Raw genomic sequence first — 22,888 nt, 5'->3', positions numbered from 1 at the left:
GAATTAAGAGCAGAGGTGAGAAGTCAGGGCGCACCATAACCACCAGGCCTATGACAGTCGTCATGGTTTATGTTGTCACTGTTGTCACTCCCTGATGGTGGCCCAGTTGTAACCTCATACAACTTGTGGGTAATACTTCATATATTCCATCACAACTCTTTGGAGCACATTAAGTACTTTGGAGTACATTTTTGGAGTACATTAAGTACTATAAAAAATATAACAGATAAAGATACTACACCAAACAGTAGATAGATATAGGTGTTCTCAAAAACTGGAACAATCTAAAATACAAAATATAGTGCAGATGGTAAATATAACAATAAGCCCCTATGTAGGATAAAACAGAATGTAGAGCCGTCCCAGGCTCTATAATGTAGGCTTCAGGGTGCCTAAACAGGCTAAAACGTCATCCGTGGGAAGAGAGCAACACAAAGAAGAATACAATTAAAACATATATTTATTGTAAAGTATATTAAAAAAGGGACAATAAAGCAGTGATATAGGGAAGTATAAAAGGCAAATAGCCAAAAAACACCGCAATGAAATAGTTATTTGACTTTGGGACTTCAGGGTTATTTACTAAAGAGAAAATTGTCAGGAATTCAAAGTGAATTTCAAGTATAAAGCCATATAGCTGATATAAAAAAAATCTAGAAAAATAGAAAAAGTCAGCTATTTTAGTCTAACATTTTAAATGTACTTTGAATTCTCACTTTAGTATTTAACCCTGTGTAAAAATAAATAAATATATATATTAATTGTAGAAGGAGATTGCCACAATATCCACTAGAGGGAGGCTCAATACCATCACATTGCACGTGCCCTGCATCTCTAATACCCCCTCTGCGCTCTGACTTCACTCTCCCATCATTCCAGATCAGCACTAATTACTTTACAGTCATCTCCAGTAAGAGGAAGCAGACAATGCACAAACACAGACTATTGCATTTATCCCAGTATAAACCAATAGAAGAGTTTTCAGCACTGGCACCATCCCTAAGACCAGGACAAGGACTAGTGCCACTCTGTCCCAGAGTGAAGAATTCTGCCGATGACAGGCTGCGCATCCCACACTCTGCAATGGATTGGGCAACTGTGGGAGTACGAGACACCCAAAGTGATTGTGGTAAAGAATCGTCACCTGGGGACCATTTACAGGCTTCTGCAGCTGCTCATCATTGTGTACTTTGTGTGGTAAGTAAAAGCGGGTGATATTGGGTAAAAGGCATATTAAAAGAAGCTGTCAATAGAGAAGGGAAGCTGGCACATAACATCTAGACTGTAAGCTCGTTTGGGCAGGGTCCTCATCTACCTATTGTTTCTGTATCATTTTGTAACTGTCCATTTATTATTAAATGTACCCCTTTTGGAATATTGTAAAGCGCTGTGGTATAAGTTGGTGCTATATAAATACCAATAATAATAATAATAGCATGAAGTTGTCAAAAGAAAGAGCTGAGCACACATTGAGTATTAGAAGGTAAAACTGGGTCAAAAATGAGCATGATATATAGAATACCATCCAGAAATTGGCATAGGCAGAGAGCTGGAGTCATAAGGTTTGGTGTGGGCATAAATATAATTGTATTATATGTAAACAAAATCAAGAGATCACAGAAATGGAAATACAGTAGATATATTAGTGCAGACACAAGAAAATATGTGTGCAGAATGGAGTACACAGTTATTGCGCATAAATTGTGTGGACACAAAAGTGGTAGAATTTGGTCACCATATTTGGTTAGGAAGGGGATGTTGGCACTGAGCAGCAAATCTACATAACAACACTTCAACAGTTAAGCAGACCACTGGTAACATTAATAGAGGATTACATGAGATGTAGGGAACCTAGTAGAGATTAGTGTGCCATAATAGTTAAATCATGGCATGGAAATTGGCGCGGGTAAAGAAGATGGAGACACATTCAGTGATGGGTGTGGGAAAAACAAAAAGCTGGAGGTTTATATTCCGAAGTTAAATCTGGCTAGGCATGTAGACTTGTAGTTAGACAGGGGTAAATAAAGCAGAGCAATTTGTAGTATGGAGAAGTGATGTGAATGTAGATGGTAAATGATAGAAAGTTAAACAAGACAGATACACATGGAAGTGGTGCATGAAGATGTTATGGAGAAGATATATAAATGGAAAATATATATATTTTGTTTGTCATACAAGAAGAAAACAAATTGGTAGCTACCCAACTCTTTCACAGTCTAAATAACTCACGGTTTGCCCTCTTTTCAGGTATGTGTTTGTGGTCCAGAAGGGGTACCAGGCAAAGGAAACTGGCCCAGAAAGTGCCGTAATTACAAAAGTTAAAGGAGTGTCCATATCCAGAGTGCATAGAGGACTAAAAAGGATTTGGGATGTAGCTGAATATGTGAAGCCTCCAGAGGTAAGACATATTGTTGTTGGGAATTGAGAAGATTAAGGACAGGGTGTGGTGTTGTAGAGAATGACAGTGGGTGACACGGTGACACAAAATTGGCTAAAAAAAAAGGAATATGTGAAAAACAGCCTAGGTACTTGTGGAGAATGGGCATGTGAGACAGTGATAAAGAAACATATCTGATTATATATAATGGACAGCACAAAAGAAGAATGGCCTAGAAACTGTAAAAAGGGATGGGAAAAAGATGAAGAACATAGCACAGTCTAGGAAGTTGGACAAGAGAGGGAGGGAAGATTGGACTAAGACATGGAAGAATAGAAAGGAAGAATTTTATGGGAATTTGAGAGAGAAAGTTTAAATAAACATTAACCAGATGAGTTGTTAGCTGTAAAAAAACCTAACCTTAACCCGTTCCCGACCAAGGACGTTTCAGGTACGTCCAACAAAAAACAGTCCTTAGGGACCGCGGACATACCTGATACGTCCATGGGGAATTAGAGTGCTGGAAGTGATCATGATCGCTTCTAGCAGCTCTAATAGTATTGCAGCGATTCCTCGATGTTGAGGTATCGCTGCAATACCCCCCTCACTGCCGGTGGCCCCCAGAGAATACCGGTGGGAGCGATCACTTCCGGGTTGCTCCACGTGGAGCCCGGCAGTGAAGTAGAGCATCGGAAGCCATCAGGCAGGATTCCGATGCTCTGCCTGGTCTGAGTGCCTCGAGAGGTCGAGGCACTCAGTAAGTATAAATGTTTTATTTTTTTTAAAATAGTTAAATAATTTAAAAAAAAACAACCATTTTTAACCCCTACCCTCCCTCCATCTCCCTCCCCATGTACTTCTTCTTCTTAGGCGGGACAGTCTGGGCAGTCCTCCCTCTCCAATTTAGGACTCCCAGGGGCAATGTGACCGCTCTAATAGAGCGGTGACATGGCCGCCATAGGTGTCCACAGTGCTGCCAGCAGGGGGACTGCCTGAACTGACAAGCAGTCCACCTGCTGGTGAAAAAAGTAAAAAAAAAAGTTTGAGAAAAGTAAAAAAAAAAAAAAAAAAATATATATATATATATATATATATATATATATATATATATGTATATAGTTAATAAAAAAAATATATACCCTTATATATAATGCCATTTTTTAAAATTAATATATACATATATTAAAATAAAAATACACTTAGAGTAAAATTACACACGTGTATATATATATATATATATATAATAACTATATATATATATATTGTGTATATATATTGTAAAAAAATAAATAATTAAAAATGTAAACTGTAAAAATAATTAGAATACAATTACATATATTTTTTTAAAACTGTATTTTGATATTTATATATATATATACATATATATATATATATCTCAAAATACACATAGAATGAAATTATATATATATCTATGTATATCCCCTTAACGACCGTTCCTAGTACGATCGCGGCAAATAGGAGCACTGGACTTACCTGGAACGGCGATTCGAGATTTATACATATATATCTCAAAATACACTTATAATGAAATCATATATACGCATTATATATGTATAATATATTATATACATACGCACGTATTATATGTATGTGTGTGTATGTGTGTGTGTGTGTATATATATATATTTTTTGCTTTTTGTGTATATATATATATATATATATATATATACACACACACATAATACAGAGTCGAAATAACATTGTTTTAAGAATACTTGGTATTAAAATGTCTCTCTGCCAAAACAGCAAGATCCAATTGTCTGTATTGAGCTGAGGCCACAATAACATCCTATTCTGCAGTAGACAAGTGCTCTAATTAGCCGCAGTGTCCAACACTTAATGCACCATCACCTCTTAATACTGATCTCTCATACCCATGTGTCCTATTGTTCGACTGTAGTTAGAATTTACTAGACTTGGAAGTAAAATTTGTCCCGAACTGCAATATGCCTGAATTCAGCTGATCACCTGATTGGCCAAAATTATGATTTATGAGCAGCCATGTGCCAGAATCGAAGCAAGTCTGACTTGCGCAATCCCGAACATGATTGTTTTGGTTCTTGATTTGCGGAGGACCATTTTTGTAATTGATTGTAGTGTTATCAATATACAGTGAATAAATGTTTATTTATTTGTTCTTTGTTAACTGTTTTGGGGGAAAAAAATCATTTTATGGGGTAGTGGAGGGGCTAGGACCTGTAAGGGGCTGAAGTGGGGGGTTATGGGCAGTAGTGGATGGTTAAAGGGACACTATAGTCAGAACAATTACAACTTAATGTAGTAGTTCTGGTGAGTATACTCATTCCCTACCGGCATTTTCATGTAAACACTGCCTTATCAGTAGTGCAGTAGTGGGTGTTAGGGGCAGTAATGGAAGTAAGGGACTGTATTTAGGTTTAAGGGCAGTAGTGGTAGGTTGGAGGCTGTAGTGAAGGGTTAGGCAGAGTAGTTGTGCAAAAGTGATGGATTAGAGGCTGAAGTGGAGGGTGTGGGCATGGAGTGTTGTGTTAGGGGCAATAGTGGCGTTGATAGAGGCTTAAGTGTGGGATTAGAGGCTGTACTGGGGGTTAGGAGTTGTAGTGGGAAGCAGCAGGGACAATAGTGGGTGGCTTCTAGGCTGTAGTGGGGAGATAAGGGCTGAAGAGGGGCATGTTGTGAGGTGTAAGGGGCAGAAATGGAGACGTAGGACCTAAAGTAGGGGGTTAGAGGCATAAGTGTAGATTTAGGACCTGTAGTGGGGGATTGAGGTGTAAGTGTGGAGTTAGAGGCTGAAGTTGGGGGTTAGGCAGCGGTGCATTTACCGTGAGGCTGACTTGGGCGGCACTTGCAGGGGGGCGGCAAAAAAAGCTGCCCCCCAAACGCCCTGGCATATGCCTTTCCAGCCTCTTATCCTGGGGGGCTCAGGAGCTGGCCGGATGGTCACCTCTGGGCCCCCACCTGGCTGGCATGAGCTGATGTGGGAGGCAGGTGGCGAGGCAGCACTCTGAGTGCTTTACTGTTCAGCTCCCTCGCGCGCACTGCAGTGATGCCGGAGCCGGAATATGACTTCACTCCGGCTCCGGTATCACTAAGAGGCGCGTGAGGGAACTGAACAGGAGGATCACTGCTCCCTCGCCGCCTCAGCTATGAGCCTGCCTGCCAGCCATGACCCACTTCCACACGCTATATTTATCCTCTATTCCACACTACAGTGTAACCAAAACTCTAGCCGCCCATATACATCAGCAATGGGAGACAGCCATAGAGGAAACTTTCACAAGAAATCAATTGTGTAAGATATGTGACAGTCCACCACTGTGCCCTGGCAAGCAAAACTCAAGAAACTGCATGTACAGTATTGACAGTGTGGTACAGGACTCCACAACTCCTTCAGACCACCAACCCTTCAATGGATGGCAAGTGCTGGTGTTGTCACGCCACCAGGGGCTTATTCCTACATATTTAGTGGGAGTGCTGGCTGATCAAGCCCTGATGGCTCTCTCCTCTCACCCTCTGGTACAGTAAGATGAAGGCACTTTGAAGAATTTACACTCTCAGCACAGGGCTGAATTCCAACATACACAGACACATGACTCATTGGCTGACAGTAGTCTTTTGGGACCAATTTCAAAGACTGCTGACACACTCTGATTGGACTGCGGGTGAGATCTCAGGTGACCGGATGGGGGACTGATGAGAGATTGAATGGGCAGAGACCAGAAGAATTAAAGGGATCCTATAGTACCAGGTTCACAGGAACTGAAGGAATAGAATTGTAAATTATGGTGACAATCTGTCTTGTGGTTGGCAACAATAGATCTGGGAGCAACCATGCAGGAGGTATACAAGCAGCCAAAAAGATTGTTAATGTTATAGCAGCTGAACCAGTTATGCTTATAATTCTGGGACCTGCGTGTCCTGTTTTACCCTGAACTGAACCTCTTGTCGGATCCTGCGTGACCGTAATGCTCCTCATAATGGAGATCTGCACGTCTCTCTTTGTTTACCTTATTTACTTGTTGAAAAAAAATATATATATATCATTCACAAAAAAAAGTGAAACAAAGAACCTCATTAAGAACCATAAAGTCAAGCACCATAATATCACTTAGTGTTACTAGGAATGCATACTTTTTAATGTTCTATAGCAGTTTTTATATAATATCAACATAAAGATAAAGAAAAAAATTTTCTTGGTGGGGAATATACCACCTATGCTGTATATATTAAGCAAAACCTATTTTGCTCTACTTCTGTAAGTAGTTTTCAATTTACGTGTACTTACCTATACTACAGTGTACACTATATTTTTACCTCTGTTCTTGCATATATATAGAAGAGTTATGTCTACCAATAATACTAGAATTTGAATTGTACCACTTCTCACTATATAGTAGGAGACATTGTAGATGCTCTGTTTCGTGTGAGTGCAATTTCATTTTATTATACTCCACTTATACTATTTTTTTTATACTTCACTATATGGTCATTTTTGTTTTTATTACATAAATCCTGGACTGCCAATTGGGCCAAGGGTTACAATACAACAGTAGTGTATTATGTCTGAGACAATAAGCATCCTTAAATGGGGATTATACCGCTCAAGCGCACATAAGTGTATCTTTTGACAGGTTCAAAGTGCATTTCTTTCTTCATTATTCCATATTATTAAACATACTACACGGTATACATCTTCATCTTATTTTCATTCCATAGACCACCAAAGAATACTTTAAGGCGCTACTCCCATCTCTCAATACGAATATTTTCTGTCTGACCGAAAGAGTGTGTCAGTGTTTCTTTGCTGTTTTAAACAGCAACCCTTCCTTTTTCAGTGTCTGAGTTTTCAGTTGAGATTAACGATCAGCTCCTTCAGTATGTTGCCACGGTTACTCCCCTGAGAATAGTAATCAACTCTGCTGCTAATCAGTGCAGCCTATTTAAGCAGCTAATCCCAGTACGTCATTTCCCTTGCGTGGTTTCCTGTTCCCCAGAAGTCTCCTTGTTCCTGTGTTTCCTGTTTGTTCCTGGTTCCTGACTTTGCTGCTTCTCTCCGTTCTCCTGATCCTGGCTCGTCTGACTACCCGCTCTGGTGACTGACCCCTGCTTGCCTCCTGGACTTTGCCTTTGGTTATTTCTTTATTTGTTATTTATTAATAAAGGTGTTTTTGCAAATAGTTCTGTCTCTGTCTGGTTCCTGGTCCCTAACAGAGTGAGATTCTGGACTGGGTTGTTGCACTGCCTTCTTTACCTTACCAACACATTCCAGGCACTATACCTTTCTGTATACACCAATTATCTACAGTATACTGAAAATGCATAAATATCCACAGAGACCAAAGCGTCTGATTGTGTTGGCAATAGGTGGAATACTAGAACCATTAGCAAGGTGGCTCAATAACCTCTTTATACCACTAGAGAACAAAAGGGGAAAAACACACTATTAAAAAGGTCCTGCTGCCTGCAAGCAGTGTAGGATACAAATAATATCACAGAGAAGGAAAATACCACAAATGGAACTACAATAAAAGCTTATGAAAACATAGATACTTAGCTGGTCTGAGGGAGCATCAAAAAAGAGGGATTTGGAGGTTTGTGACATTATAGGTCATGCTCTGTTATGATTGTTTTTTAACTGTTTCATATATTTTCTTTCCTTGATTGTTTGATTTTTCCTGCTGAGGTGATAAAAGAAGAGAATAGCACAATAGGAGTCTCTGTTTCTTATTTAAAATATTCTAATATATTAGGAATGTAGCAGCCCAAGTTACTGAAAAAGTGGGTACAACATTTATTTGTGTTATCACAAGTAGTTCATTTAACCCGTCAACATGGATTTTCTTTATTGAGGTCTTCTGGCCACATGCAATCCAGTGCCTTAAAGGGACTCTGACACTTTTGTGTCTCTCCCCAAGATAAATACCCTATGAAAAGCACCTTTTGAAATTTCTGTTTTTGAATTTCTTTGAAATTCCATCACAATAAAAAAAATGTACATGGGTGGAGCCTGAACTCCACCCAGAGAAGTCGCATATAGCCTGAGTAGACCGCAGACTTGAAAGCCTTTTGATGATTCTTTGCTGGGCAATCTGGGCTTTATACATACCTTATTCCGCAGAAATGTCGTGGGTGCAGAGTTATTGCATAGTTCTTCAAGCACTTTTGGCCATCAGGTAGTTCTGTGGCCTATGTGGTGATACTGGCTCGGGAGAGGCAGTCATTCTCTCTGCCGATAATTCTTCTGGAGCCTGAAACTGCAGAGAAATTTCTGCTATCCTCCCTCCCGCCAGTGAAAGTTATCCTTGCACAAGCAGGATAATTAAACATTCCTTTGGGCAATACCATCCTTAATAATATGGTAGATAACAACTCCTTTGTGCTGATGGGGTCTTCACGGAATTTGTCAGCATCTACCTACCAACTAGTCAGGCCTCCAACCTGCTGGATAACTGTTGCTCTGAGGGATTGTGCTTGATAATTGAAGGGAATTGGCTGATAATGGCCTTGTGACCAGGGTCTTCTAGGCATCCTACTTTTCTACTCAATCCAATTTGGGTTTTTCATTGTAGTTTTGAACCCCCTTTACGTTAATTGATTAGCTTTGAAGTTCAACATATATTTGCAGTTATTAGCATATTAATATACTAACCAAATTTATTACCATATGTCTGACTCCCTCTTAGATAGCAAGGTAATAATAGCATTCTAACTTAATGTGAACTTCACTCATGCATCAGGGAACATTTATTCAACTATTTAAATAATAAAACAAGGCATTTACCAAACTTTGGCAATTACTTTTCTTACTTTAAATAACAGTTTCCTCTGCTCTGGGCAAAATCTAAAGTGGCACTGTCACGGTGAACTTACCATTCTCCTATTGTTTCCTCTTCCTCTCTTAGAATCTGTTCTTCCTTTCTTTATTTCTGATTTAGTTTTCTTTGTCTTATGTATTTTTCCTATGCTTGACTTTCTTTGACCAAAGAAGGAGCTCAAGTCAGCTCTATTTCCGGTGTCATTGAAAGTACTCACCCTTCTCCTTGACACAGGAAATGGAGGTGACCTAAGCTCCTCTTTTGGTCAAAGAAAGTCAAGTGTAGGAAAAATACATAAGACAAAGTAGTCCCTAGAAAACTAGATCAGAAATAAAGAAAAAAAAGAACAGATTCTGAAAGAGCAAGAGAAGAGGAAACAATAGGAGAAAGGCAAGTTCAGCGTGAAGAGTGTCGCTTTAAGACATGTGAACAGGTTGCCAGAGAGCTGTACTTTCCCTACTGTGGCAAACCTAGCCACTTCATTCATCTATTTCTCCGTGTAAAAAATATGTGCATTCGTATGTTAACTTCACGAACAGAATAAGGATGTACTGTTCGTGAAAACGAATAAACTGTCGAATGGAGGACCACACAAGGGAGTCGTGTGACCCAAATAACAACTGGCATCATAGTGAAAACCACAAAATCCTAATGGTTTAATGGGTGGTCGCCGTTCGTATGTTTGGCCGTTGAGTGCATGGAACTAAAATCGATTACTCGACCTCGCGAACACCGCTGGACTTCAATGCCGTTCGTGCAGATAGACCCGCTCGTCCAAATGGAACGGCGTTCGCCTAAATTAAACCAACGACCTTCCTACACAGAACTATGCAGTATATTAATGTGTATTTTCGTTTGCTAATTCGTATAAACTCCCGAAAGAAGACCGGTCAAAGCCTGCAATTGCCTGGAACTATTTTGGGGCTCGAGCCTCGTGGCAGACCGGTCCAGAACTTAATTCGAATGGCTTTTCTATTCTAACAAACGGATCTGAGCGGTAATTCGACACATTGTGCGCTCAGATCCCAGCTATTCAGTAAAGGGTCTTTCGTGGAGCTCAAACACATATTTTACGAATTATGTATTTTTAAACAATATTGTGTGATTTTCTATACGGAGAGATAATGTAATTAAAGGTGTACTCTTACACAATTATCTCTCCAATACAGAAAAGGATCATGGGAAATGTTATTTTACACTAAGTTTTCCACACAGTCCCCCAGGGGAAAACCCCTGGAATGTCACTAAGGAAACCCCTTGCATGGGGATTTGTATAAAAGCTCAGTTGACTCCCAAACTGTGTGTCATCCAGTTGCTGGGAAATGGGATTGGGATTATTACGCTACTTTGGATTTGTATGCTGACTACGACTACCAGCAGAGATATTGTGGATTATACCTCTACTCCGCTACCTACATATATCATATCCCAGCTGATATCACATCCCATCTGTGATGTATTTTCTTTAAAGTAGACAAATGTTGATTTCCTTTCCTTTTTTTCCATCCCCCTTATTACTTTTGTAAACCCTACTTTGTATTTTGTCCAATTTATTACCAATGTTTTATAAAGGGGCACAATCTCAATTTTATCATGTAAATGAATACTCTTTTTAATGAATGATAATGATTCACTGTCCTTTACAGCTGCGAACTAACACTTCAACTTGTTGTCTATAATTACTTTTGATGTTGTCTCTTGTCTATAATAATTTGTATTTTAAATTTTCTAATACTTTCACTGTATTCTAGGGGGGAAGCATCTTTACTATTATAACCAGGACAGAAAGCACCAAACTGCAGACTATGGGGACCTGTGCAGAGGTGAGGAGCCGGTCATATGCCATTATTTGCTTGATTGGATGTTGTTTTTAGTAACTTACTAAAATATGTTAATAGTGAATGATGCATAACCTATGTTAGTCAGTACTACACTTGTGCATGGCAAAACAATTTGGTTTGTGCAACTTGGTTCATCAAAAAAAAAAAAACATTTTGTTTGGGTGGATCAAAATTCGTCAATGTGGTGTTTCCGTTTACACATATTTCATACATGCAATAGTTTCCTTAAAAACTATTCAGACAAATCAAAAGGATGCAAAAAGGGCCAATCGGTGTACTGCAAAATATATTCATATGCATATTTTCTCACCATTTGGTTCACAGATCTAAGCTTCAATTTTGTATTTTGGAAAACCTTTTCAAATGATTTGAAATTTTTGGATAAACTTTTAAAATAATTTAATTTTTTTTAAATGAATTTTTGCGGATATATTTTTTTAAATCAATGAAGCTGTTCATCCTTGGTTTGTTTTGTTTGTATCACAATTCAGTCATATGGGGATTTAGTGATTTAGGTGTATGGAATTTGGACGACAACCCCCCACCCCGAATTGCAATTTGTCTGAAACCAAATGCACAAGTCTAGTCTGTGACATCATTCTTGCCATCTGATATCTTTGGCATCTCTGTATTCTCCTACTTGCACATTTTGTTTCTTGCTCTCTCTTTCCCTTTCCATTTCTCTCTTTCCGATAATGGTCTCTTTCAGAGTAGGACTGTACCTGAAGCCCAGTGCATCAATGATGAGGACTGTGTCAAGGGAGGGGTGCATATACTTGGCAATGGTAAGTCTCTAAGTGCTGCAATGTCAATACAGATTCATAAACTGATTATCCTGTTGTATTCTATAGGAGGTCTATCTTATCATTTATTGATATAAATATTTCAATTGACTTTCAGAGAAATAAAAATAAATAAATACAGAAATATATTGCTTGATGACCTAATATTTGCATCCTATTGCAATGATGGTAGTGCAATTGTGATCACTAATGTCACATTTACAATGTCATCTTTAAAATTGTGTTATAGCACAAATTAGAAACATGGAAAAATTATTCCAAAAAATCTGGCAACCCTGGGAAGTATATGCTAACGAATGATACCACACAGACTAGAAAGGGTGAGTGGTCCACTCAGAGACCTAGACCCGCCGGGCGCCCCGACGAACAGCACGCCCCTCTCCCCTCTCCTCTCTCCCCACCCCACAGCCCCGCCCAATCCTCTTGCCCACCTTCCATATTTCCAAACATACGGTGCACAGTACTGGAAAACAAAACCGGCTCATATGCCTACCTAGAACCACAGATGAAACACACAGGGCAACCCAGTTAGGCAGTGAAAACAGGACGAAAAACACGTAGGAAAGCTAATGTTGTGAACGCTCACAGTGTTAGAATGACCATCACACACACACGACCCTGCTGGAAGCCCCTTAGGGACTAACCTCGAGGGGGAGATAAACGCACCATAGAGGCCACCAACAACTTCACGGAGATTGTCCTCAACTGGGGAGTACACAACACGGACATAGATGAACATTACCTTAAGGGACAGACCTACACGACATCCGCAGCTACTAAAGTACGAAATCAGTCCAAACGCAATAGTGAACACATAAGGAGCACGATAGCACGAACTGCTTTGAATGTTAAACCGACAACTACATTGACCGTGAACCTATATGGGTGAATTTAGAACCGCACAAAGTTAACTGTTTTATATGCCATGCAGTCATGTACCGTATTGTTTGGATTTTGTTCTGGTTATGTTTTACACATGGGCTCGAAATGCCCTAAAAACCTAAAAACGACACCGAGCGGCACATCAGTTCTGTACAAAGAAATGTATTACATGTTGTTGAACGGCCCCTGCGTGGGCCACTAAACATTACCAAGCCGCATTCAGTGTTGAAACAAAAATAAAGAATTTAAAAAAAAAAATTGTGTTATAGCAGAGTAAATTATATTGTTTATTTATGGCTACAGTTGGGTGCGGTTGACTAAAGGTAGAAGAAGGTGGCAATTGACCTAGGCAAGAGGTGAATGTTACAGTTTATGGTTGATATCAAATCATTGCTATGCCAAGCTGACTTGACTTCACTACTGAATTTAATCTCTCGTCTCTCATCTGTCAATTTTTACATTGACTTCCTGTACTCTATAGGAGTCAATTACTAGCCCTTACCTATAAAGCTCTAAACATCTCTAGCCCTTATTACATTTCTTCACTCATTTCTAAGTGCCCCCCTTCTCCATTTCTCTGCCCTGCCGGGGACCTTCTCCTGACCACTGCTTGCACCCTTACTGCTAACTCTTTGGGCCAGCCTGCCTACCCCCATAAGGCTCTTCTCTAGTCTTTAATCGTTTAAGAAGTCCCTCAAAACCCATCTCTTCAGAAAAGCCTATGGCCTTCCTTAGTAACTAATATTTCACAAATCTGTCTCTTGCTCTCTCCTAAAGAGCCACACTCCACTCTCACCTCTAGTTCTGCTACTTTTCCGCCTTGTCGTTTGGTTGTTATCCCCCTCATGTTGTTATACCCAACCTCCTTTAGATTGTAAGCTTGTTTGAGCAGGATTCTCATCCACCTGTTGATCCTGTCACAATTTGTAATTGTCTCATTTATTGTTAAATTCCCCCTTGATAATATTGTAAATCTCTACAGAATAAGTTGGTGCTTTATAAATGCCAATAATAATAATAATAATAATACCAACTAAATTAAAACTGCAAAATAAAATAGAGCCAGTATACACACTGGGTTAAGAACGCAAGGGTAAATCAACCAAATTAGAAAAACTAATTACAGGAATGGAAGTATGTGCTAAATGTAGTGTTACTATAAAATATGTGCAATCCCTCATTAATAATGCATGTTCGTTGATGTTCTCTGGGGCCTGTTCAGCTATTTAGAAACTATAAAGGAAGGGGAAACTGTTTTAACTGCAGATATGGAGGTTTCACTTTATATCTAGAGAAGGAGGCCCCCTGGGAGCCTTCATCTCACTTTTTTGAGAAGACATTGGCCCTTTATTTTTCTTTGTTTTCCTATATCCACTAGCGGTTAAGCCCCGAGACACCCCTGGAGTGTCTCACTGGTGTACCCTTTCTGTGACTGTGGAAACACCTCAGGACACACGCAGTGTTCCGCTGGTGTCCTGGTATGATTCAATCATAGAAATCCCTCTATTATTTGCACTTTATATTTCCATTGTTTCATATTGATGCTTAATTTACTTAACATAAAACAGGTAAACACATAGCACCCAATCAAGTTACTCGGTTAACTAAACCTAGAGCAAGTGCACCAACATTATGGTGGATTCTTCCCCATTGATAGAAATTCAGTGTGGCCAATATAGTTGCAAGTATCTCATGCTTTAATTGGATTGCCACTGATATTCCTGTTTTCCAACTGTAGGAACAACTAATTGGTGTGTTTGTGTAATAATTTCTATATTTTGACAAATTTGGTTTGGTAGATTTGATACTTATTGGCTACAATTGATAAATCCCACCAAAGAACAGTTTACATTGAATTTAAATAGTAAAAAAAAAAAATGATATTAAAGGGGCACTGTAGGCACCCAGCCTACTTCAGCTCATTGAAGTGGTCTAGGTGCCAACTCCCATCACCCTTAACCCTGCAAGGTAATTATTGCAGTTTTTATAAACTGCAATAATTACCTTGCAGAGTTAAGTCCTTCTCTAGTGGCTGTCTATCACTTCTATGACTTCTGGTCGTCTAAACAACGCTGGACGTCCTCACGCTATGCATGGGGACCTCCAGCGTCGCCGGAATCCCCATAGGAAAGCATGGAATAATGCTTTCCTATAGGGAGGTCTAATGCGCGCACAATCGGCCATTGCCGTACATGCGCATTAGGTCTCCCCCACCAGCGGACGTCGGCGTGGGTGGAGCCTGACCCAGCACGGAGGGATATCAGCGCTGGTTTCAGGTAAGTATCTGAATGGGTTTTAACCCCCTTCATTGTCGTGGGATGGGGGCCGGAGGGAGTGGGGCACTCCAGGATTCTCTAGCGCCAGGAAAACTGGTTTGTTTTCCATGCACTGGAGAATCCCTTTAACATGCCAACAATAGGCTTTAATAGTTCTTAAAATGTGGTTATACTGAAAGTGCTGCATACCTTCTGCAGGGGAACAGACGGGGCGCTGTATCCAAGCTGGGAGGGGGTCACTGAAAACCTGTGAGATTATTGGTTGGTGCCCACTGGAAGATGAAACTGTTACCAGGTTAGTATAAATAGGTAATGAGGGTTCTAATAATTCACACAGAGATTTATTAAAATGTGGTTTATAAATAAAACCAAGAGAGTCTTGATTGTTTTTATGAATACAAAATTTGCATACATATATATACTTAAGATGACATGTCCAGCTTGTACCTAGTATGTTATATGTTGCATTACTAAATATTTTATATGTTGCTCAGGGGTAGCAAACCTAGGGCACTCCAGATATTGTGTAATTCATCTTTCCTGATGCTTTGCCATCAGTGTAGCCAGGGCCGCCATCAGAACATTTGGGGCCACCTCCAAGCCCGCCCCGAGGATCCGCCTCCAAAGCCGCCCAACAAGGAAGCAATAGAGTGGATACAGGATGTGTGTTTTGTGGATGCAGTGTGTGTTGTGCATGTGTAGTGGATGAACTGTGTGTATATATTGTGTTTGTAGATATATATACATATATATTTATATATACACACACAATTTGTGTTTGAATATAAGCATGTTTTTTATGTGGTATGTGTGTGAATGTTGGTGTTTGAATGCAGGTGTACATTTGTATGTAGTGTATACACTTCCACAGACACATACACTGACATACATGCAAATACACACACACACACACACACACATCCTCAAACATTGACACAGAATACACACCCAGATACACACATACATACTAACAGATACACATACTGAAACAGACATACACACATATACAGACACATACTAACATACATACACACAAACACGTACTTGCATACTGACATACATATACACACACACACACACATATATATATATATATACACATACAGACACACACACATATACATACTGACATACATACACATCTTATTTTTCATCCACCCTCCTGTTTCTTACCTTTTCAGTGCAGGAGGGTGGCTGGGACTGATGGTAGTCGGCTGGCTCTCCTCGAGGTCTCCACTCTGTCGCGTCCCTTCTGCGCGGATTAAGCTGGGAGGAAGTGACTGACCGTCACTTCCTCCCAGCAGTACTTGTGGTGTGGCTGGCATCTTTAAAGGGGCCCAGTCACGCTATTACACGGCCACAGCGTTAACCGGGCCCATCAGGTGGCCCTTAATGCTTGGGCCACCTGATGGGCCCTATCAGCGTGCGGGCCCTGGTGCAGGTGCATGATATACATGGTTGTCACCTCCTGATGGCAGCCCTGAGTATAGCTGTAAGAGCATTGTGGGAGATGTAGTTCACAACATCTGGAGTGCTGTAGGTTGCCAACATATGCTCTATAAACTTTATTATACAGTGCGTTAAAATAAATGAATAATTATGCAAGTTGCTAGAAATAGGTAGTGTTAATGTGAGATAGAAGCAACTGAATCTGAGCATGTCATGTAATATTCTTGAGGCTGTCAGACTGACCCATCACAATTGCAGATATTAAGACCTCATGCTATAACGTCTGTCCATTGATTTCTCGCAAGCCACAAACTGTCTCTTCAAAACATGTATCCGTCCTTTCCTGTGTAATGAAAATATATTGAGTCAATTGTGGTAGAGGTCGGTTTTCTATATGTATTTGAAGGGAGACACCTGTTGCCTGTGAAATGTTCAACCTCATGACAAATTAAAAGCTATGCTAAAAGAATGGGCTGTACAATTTTACTCAAATGCTAGAACTGGCACATTGCAATTGTTTAAAATCATCAATTATTTGGTCCTAAAATAGAAACTTGACGAAATTTGCACGAGAATATTTTTTATGTAAACACCATGTTTACAAAAACACAATATTCAGCCTTACCCACAATATAACGTTTAGGAAACCGGTGAATTGCTTGACATTGGACTGTTAATGGTACTCCTCAAAGTCACATATCTATTGAGTATCATGGATTGATTTATGTAAAAGGAGCTAATCTTGTACCAAGTCCTTGAAGTGAAAAAAGAAACAATGTTTGCTGATTGCTCGAATTATACAGATTTTTAATAATTTAGGTAATTTGTATTGTATTTACAAGTTCACCTATATTACGTGTTCTGGCATATTTATTACATTTCAGCACCACATTGTATTAATATATAATTATGTTTAGTTCAAACTATATCTTGATATTTGACCAGTTTTAAGATATAACTAGTTAGCTCTTAAGAGCAGCCATTGAGAGTCCAACATACCAAAAGACGAAAAGCTAAAATTATAATTAAAGTGTTTCCATACTGAAAATATATATGGAATTATTCCCAAGTGTCTGTAAATTCTTTTCTCAAAACCAATGTTACCTCCTCATATTACATCCAGGAATGACAAGGCCTGACTAATCTTATTGCTGGAAATCAAACGTAATTATATCATCTAACATAAACCGGTGTCAATACAATTTAAATCCCATTTCTTTGTTGATTTTTCTCAATTTTTACATACAACCCACTATGCCCATGCCGATTTCATGCTTCTGTCTCTTGTTACTCATATTATCTAATTTCCATACCTTCATCACTCTGCCTATAATCTTCTCATCATATTTCCGTCTTTACCTTATCTCTTCTCATCTTACTGTCTCTCGCTTTCTTTTTTTTAATCATGTTTCTCTCTCTTTAGAATACTTGTTCTTGGCTCACTTTTTTGGTCTGTCCATGTAGCTCTACCTTTTATTCTCTCTCACCCTCTCATTTTAGTGAATCATTGCAAGAATTTGTTCCAAGCTTCACTATTTTAATCAAGAACGTTATCCACTTTCCTCAATTTGGATTTTCCAAGTAAGATTCAATTTTGTTTGTTGAGTTAAACCATTGCACGTCTCAAAAATATTACCCATCTAGATTGAAATTATTTTCCTGTGCTCAGTTATTAGAGTAATCTAATGCATTAGCTGGTAAACATCTCAAATTAAATATGTTTAAGTAGAACAGAGTTTAACACCGGTGTTTCAGTTCTTCCAGCATGTCCTATTTCAGTAGTAAATCTCTTTCTACATGTGATTATGCAAATAACTAAGCCAATCAGACAATCAATTATGTTAAATTGTGTTCTGCTTGAGAGTGTTCAATGCTTGTGTTTTAGGACATTGCTTTCATGAATTTACCCTGTGAAAGATGTGACAGTCAAGACTTCCAAAATATACAAATGCATTGCCTAACTTTTTTCATCTAAGTTTTAATATTTAAGAAAGGGTGAGAGAAAACATGTTAAATGTGTATTTAATTAGGTCAACGGGCAGAAAGGGAGGGCTTGAATCCAATAATTTAAAGAGCAAAAGTAGGACTAATACCCTGACCACGAAACCAAAAATAAAACTTAACCTTTATTAGGTATCTGATAAGAAATAGAAAATATAGTAATAAAAAAAAGTGAACAGAATCAATAAATGACTGTCACATAGACACAAAAACAAAACATGAGAACTAGGTCTCTAGTGAACAAAGTATTGACGTGCACAAAAAGACAAGGGAAAACAAAACATATACGTAACTACATATATACAATATAAGTATAATGGTACCAGTCTATTTAATGTGGATGCAGAGACCAAATCCCTAGAATACAAGGATATAAGATATTTAAGGTGATATTGGCTCTCTAACAAGCTGTAAATAGGCCATATATTAAGTTTTAATATATCAAGCAGATACACTATTACACTGTATACAATGACTTTAGAAAACTGCACTATAGAAACTGGATATGATTAGTCATGTAACCTAAATATTATTTAGAATAAGCTTCATAAGATGACCTACTTATAAAGCATGCACAGCTTAGAAGGTACGTTGTCCTGGGAACAGTACCAAATCCTATCGAAAAACATTCTGTTCTGCAACACTCAAGTAACCCATGGGACTTTCCTCTTTATTCTTTGTGACCCCACTCTTGCGTCTTTGATTGTTGATCTTTAAATGCAATAATGCCAAATGATTTGTTAAACATTTCTTGGCGGTGTGTACAGTACAGCTTCACATTATTTTCCAATAAGTGCTGCGCAGCACTTTGATGGAGAAATAAAATTAACTTTACTGCTCAATCATGAATAATTTTTCATAGATATTGTCTTAGAGCTTTTAACTCTCTGTGTTTTCCACTCATTCAGTGGATTGACTGATTGAACACCTTTGAGACATGCTAAGCCTATAAGTACATAATGATCATGAAGGTAATCATCAGGCCGTTTTAATCAAATGCCATATAGAACCATGGACTTAACATAAAATAATTAAAGTTTTAACTTATTTTACCATATTATGCATTTGACTGTTCCTTTAATAAAAATTTCACAAAGTTACCTTCTTTTTTTTACATTTCCATTACTCATTTATCCACTTTAGGGGCAACATAGAGGGGCAGGATTTCTTGAGGAACTGCACCTATCATCCCATCTCCTCACCTTCATGTCCCATATTCACCGTGGGCTTCATTGTGAGTGAGGCTGGTGTCAACTTCACAGAAATAGCATATAAGGTCAGACATGAAAAGTATATAAGGAAATTGTGTGTTTTACTAGGAACCGTCAATAATATTAAGCTTTTAAAGGGACACTATAAGCACAAGAACAACTTTTTAGTTTAATGAAGCAGTTTTGGTGTATATATCATGTCCCTACAGTCTCACTGCTTAATTCTCTGACATTTAGATGTAAAATCACTATTTTTTCTGTTTATGCAGCCCTAGCCACACTTCCCCTGGCTGTGACTCACACACAGCCTGCATAAATAAAATGGTTTCATTTTCAATCAGATGTTATCTTAGAAGTTTTTATCTCCTGCTCTGTAATTTGAACTTGAAGCACACACAGAAGGTTTCTGCAGGGTCTAGCAAGCTATTAACAGAGAAAAGAAATTCTAAATTAAACAGAACATGTAAACATTAGATGACTCTTTAAAGGAAGTGCTTAGAAAGGCTATGTAAGTCAAATGCAGGAAGGTGTACATAGGGCTGTATAAACAAAGTGATTTAACTCCTAAATGGCAGAGAATTAAGCAGTGAGACTGCAGGGCCATGATACATACACCAAACCTGCTTCATTGAGTTAAAGTAGTTTTGGTGACTACACTGTCCTTTTTAAGTGAAATATATTAGAACATTTGTTATTTTTTTTAGTATGAAACCAAAATACAATATTTCTCACATGAAGCGAGCGTGATGAAAATAGATAAATAAAAATGGTCAAATATCCGGTGTATTGGTATTTGTAAGGCATTACTATCATTACAGCTTACTAAAATGACTGAGAATGTAAAACATATGTCCACATTTGAACTTAATACTCACAAATCAGGAAGTACAAAAAAAACGTATAGTTCTAAAATAAGGTTTTTAAAAAGTGCAATAGCAATATTTTCTTTAACAATTGCTGGAATGCTAATATAGTGCTAATAGTGAAATGGGAGAACTCATACTCCATTACCCATCACTGAAAAGCCTGGTGTGATCCACCGACACTATCTTTACTTTGGAAAGAGAGAGGCAGCTGTCATTTTCAGGATTTTTACAGATATTAAATGAGTGAATAGATTCATGGCAGAGAAATGTGTTCCTCTAAGGCAGGCGTCCTCAAACTACGGCCTGCAGGGTGGATCCGGCCCGCCAGGGTCCTGAACCCGGCCCCCAGCATTTAGGGCCACCCGATTTAGGGGCCCGGTCAGCGCTGCGGCCGTGCAATAGCGCAACCGGGCCCCTTTAAAAAAAAAAAGTAGTGCTGGGAGGAGGCGACGGCTGGTCATTTCCTCCCAGCTCCCTCCTCGTGGGAGGGAAGAGAGACACAGCCAGGCCACGAGGACGGGAGAGCCACCGCCACGCCGACTGCCATCAGCCACAGCCACCTTCCTGCAAAAAAAAAAAAGGTAAGAAAAATTAGTTATGTGTATGTATGTCAGTATGTCTGTATGTCAGTATGTCTGTGTGTGTGTGTGTGTGTGTGTGTGTATGTGTCTGTATGTATGGCAGAATCTCTGTCTGTATGTATGTCAGTATGTGTCTATGTATTTCAGTATGTATGTGTATGTATGTCTGTGTGTCTGTGTGTTTATGCATCTGTATGTGTCTGTATGTATGTCAGTATGTGTCTGTATGTATGTCTATCTGTGTGTGTATGTATGTCAGTATGTATGCCTGTGTGTCTGTGTATGTATGTCAGTATGTATGTCAGTGTGTCTATGTGTATGTATTTCAGTATGTTTGTATGTCAGTGTGTGTGTGTCTATCTGTATGTATGTATGTGTGTGTGTGTCTGTATCTGTATGTATGTCAGTATGTATGTATGTAGCTGTACGTATGTATGTATGTATCTATATGCATGTTTCTATATTTCAATATGTATTTATGTATGTATGTGTATGTTTTTCAGTATGTATATCTGTGTGTGTATATCTGTATGTATGTCAGTATGTGTGTGTGTGTCTTTGTGTGTTGTATGCATGCCAGTATGTGAGTATGTGTCTGTATGTGTTTGTATGTCTGTGTGTATGTATGTGTCTGTCTGTATGTATGTCAGTATGTGTATGTCTAAATGTATGTGTATGTATTTCAGTATGTATGTATGTATGTATGTGTATGTCTGTCAGTATGTGTGTGTGTCTGTATGTATGTTAGTATGTGTCTATGTGTCTGTATATGTCTATGTGTCTGTTTCAGTATGTATAGGAATTTGTTCAAATTGTTTTCAAACTATAGTCCGGCCCCCAACCGTGTCTGAGGGACAGTGAACTGGCCCCCTGTTTAAAAAGTTTGAGGATCCCTGCTCTAAGGGAACGTCGTAATTTACAGAGTATTCATTTATTTATTTGAACTATCTTTTATAATAAACGCAAACAATTCAGTAAAGATAAATGGATTGAAAAAATGCATTGTACAGCTGGCAATGAGTAACGTGAGATGGTCTTGTTTTGTTTTTCCTAAGTGAACAGTTTCTAAAAATTTCTGTCTTTCTGCATAGGGTGGAATTATAGGGGTTATCATTAACTGGAATTGTAATTTAGATTTGCATCCTTCAAATTGTCATCCACAATATTCATTCCGAAGACTTGACTTGCAGAGCAAAGTGTCCTCTGGATACAACTACAGGTATAGGTGTAGATATTGCTTATACTGTTAGAATGTTTTCTATTTAATAAACTCTATTGGCCAGACCAAGAAATTCAGCCATTAAGACTTTAGTGAATAGCCCTGGTGGTCTTTGGTACATTTCAGAAATATCGCTTACAGCCCATATCATCAATGATAATATGAAATTGCTCTTTAACATTATCTTAACCCCTTAAGGACACATGACATGTGTGACATGTCATGATTCCCTTTTATTCCAGAAGTTTGGTCCTTAAGAGGTTAAACATGTTATTTTGGGGGGAAAGAAGAAAGTGGAAATGCACTTTGCACTGTGAGTGTAATGATTATCCCAACATGAAGAGTGAAAATCCACCAGTAGAGACAGAAAGAAAGTCCCTAAGCCAGTCCTTAGAATGGCCGGGTAAAAGAAAAAACTACAAGAAATGTCAAAAACAAGCCAAGGTCAAGGGAAGCCAGAAATACAACGAGGAAAGAAGCCGAGTCAGGGAAATCAGACAAGTTGAGAGCAAGCCGGGTCAAAACCAAAGAACTATCACAAAGGATGCAGGGACGCACTAAAGGGAC

General features: G+C 38.8%; 1 protein-coding gene across 1 annotated transcript in view; it reads left to right on the top strand.

Moving 5' to 3' along the window:
• Window positions 1-1,054: 1,054 nt before the first annotated feature.
• P2RX2 (purinergic receptor P2X 2) overlaps window positions 1,055-22,888 on the top strand; it is a 34,422-nt gene continuing 12,588 nt past the window's right edge. Inside the window, exons 1-8 of the mRNA XM_063457098.1 lie at window positions 1,055-1,197; window positions 2,248-2,398; window positions 10,944-11,015; window positions 11,743-11,818; window positions 15,193-15,289; window positions 17,944-18,024; window positions 19,588-19,720; window positions 22,194-22,321. Of these exons, the coding sequence (XP_063313168.1) occupies window positions 1,055-1,197; window positions 2,248-2,398; window positions 10,944-11,015; window positions 11,743-11,818; window positions 15,193-15,289; window positions 17,944-18,024; window positions 19,588-19,720; window positions 22,194-22,321 (881 nt within the window). The remainder of the gene's footprint in view (window positions 1,198-2,247; window positions 2,399-10,943; window positions 11,016-11,742; window positions 11,819-15,192; window positions 15,290-17,943; window positions 18,025-19,587; window positions 19,721-22,193; window positions 22,322-22,888) is intronic.

Source organism: Pelobates fuscus, chromosome 5 (genome assembly GCF_036172605.1).
Source record: "Pelobates fuscus isolate aPelFus1 chromosome 5, aPelFus1.pri, whole genome shotgun sequence".
Taxonomy (NCBI): Eukaryota; Metazoa; Chordata; class Amphibia; order Anura; family Pelobatidae; genus Pelobates; species Pelobates fuscus.
The sequence above is the reverse complement of the archived record's forward strand: the minus strand, read 5'-3'. Positions and strand labels throughout refer to the sequence as shown.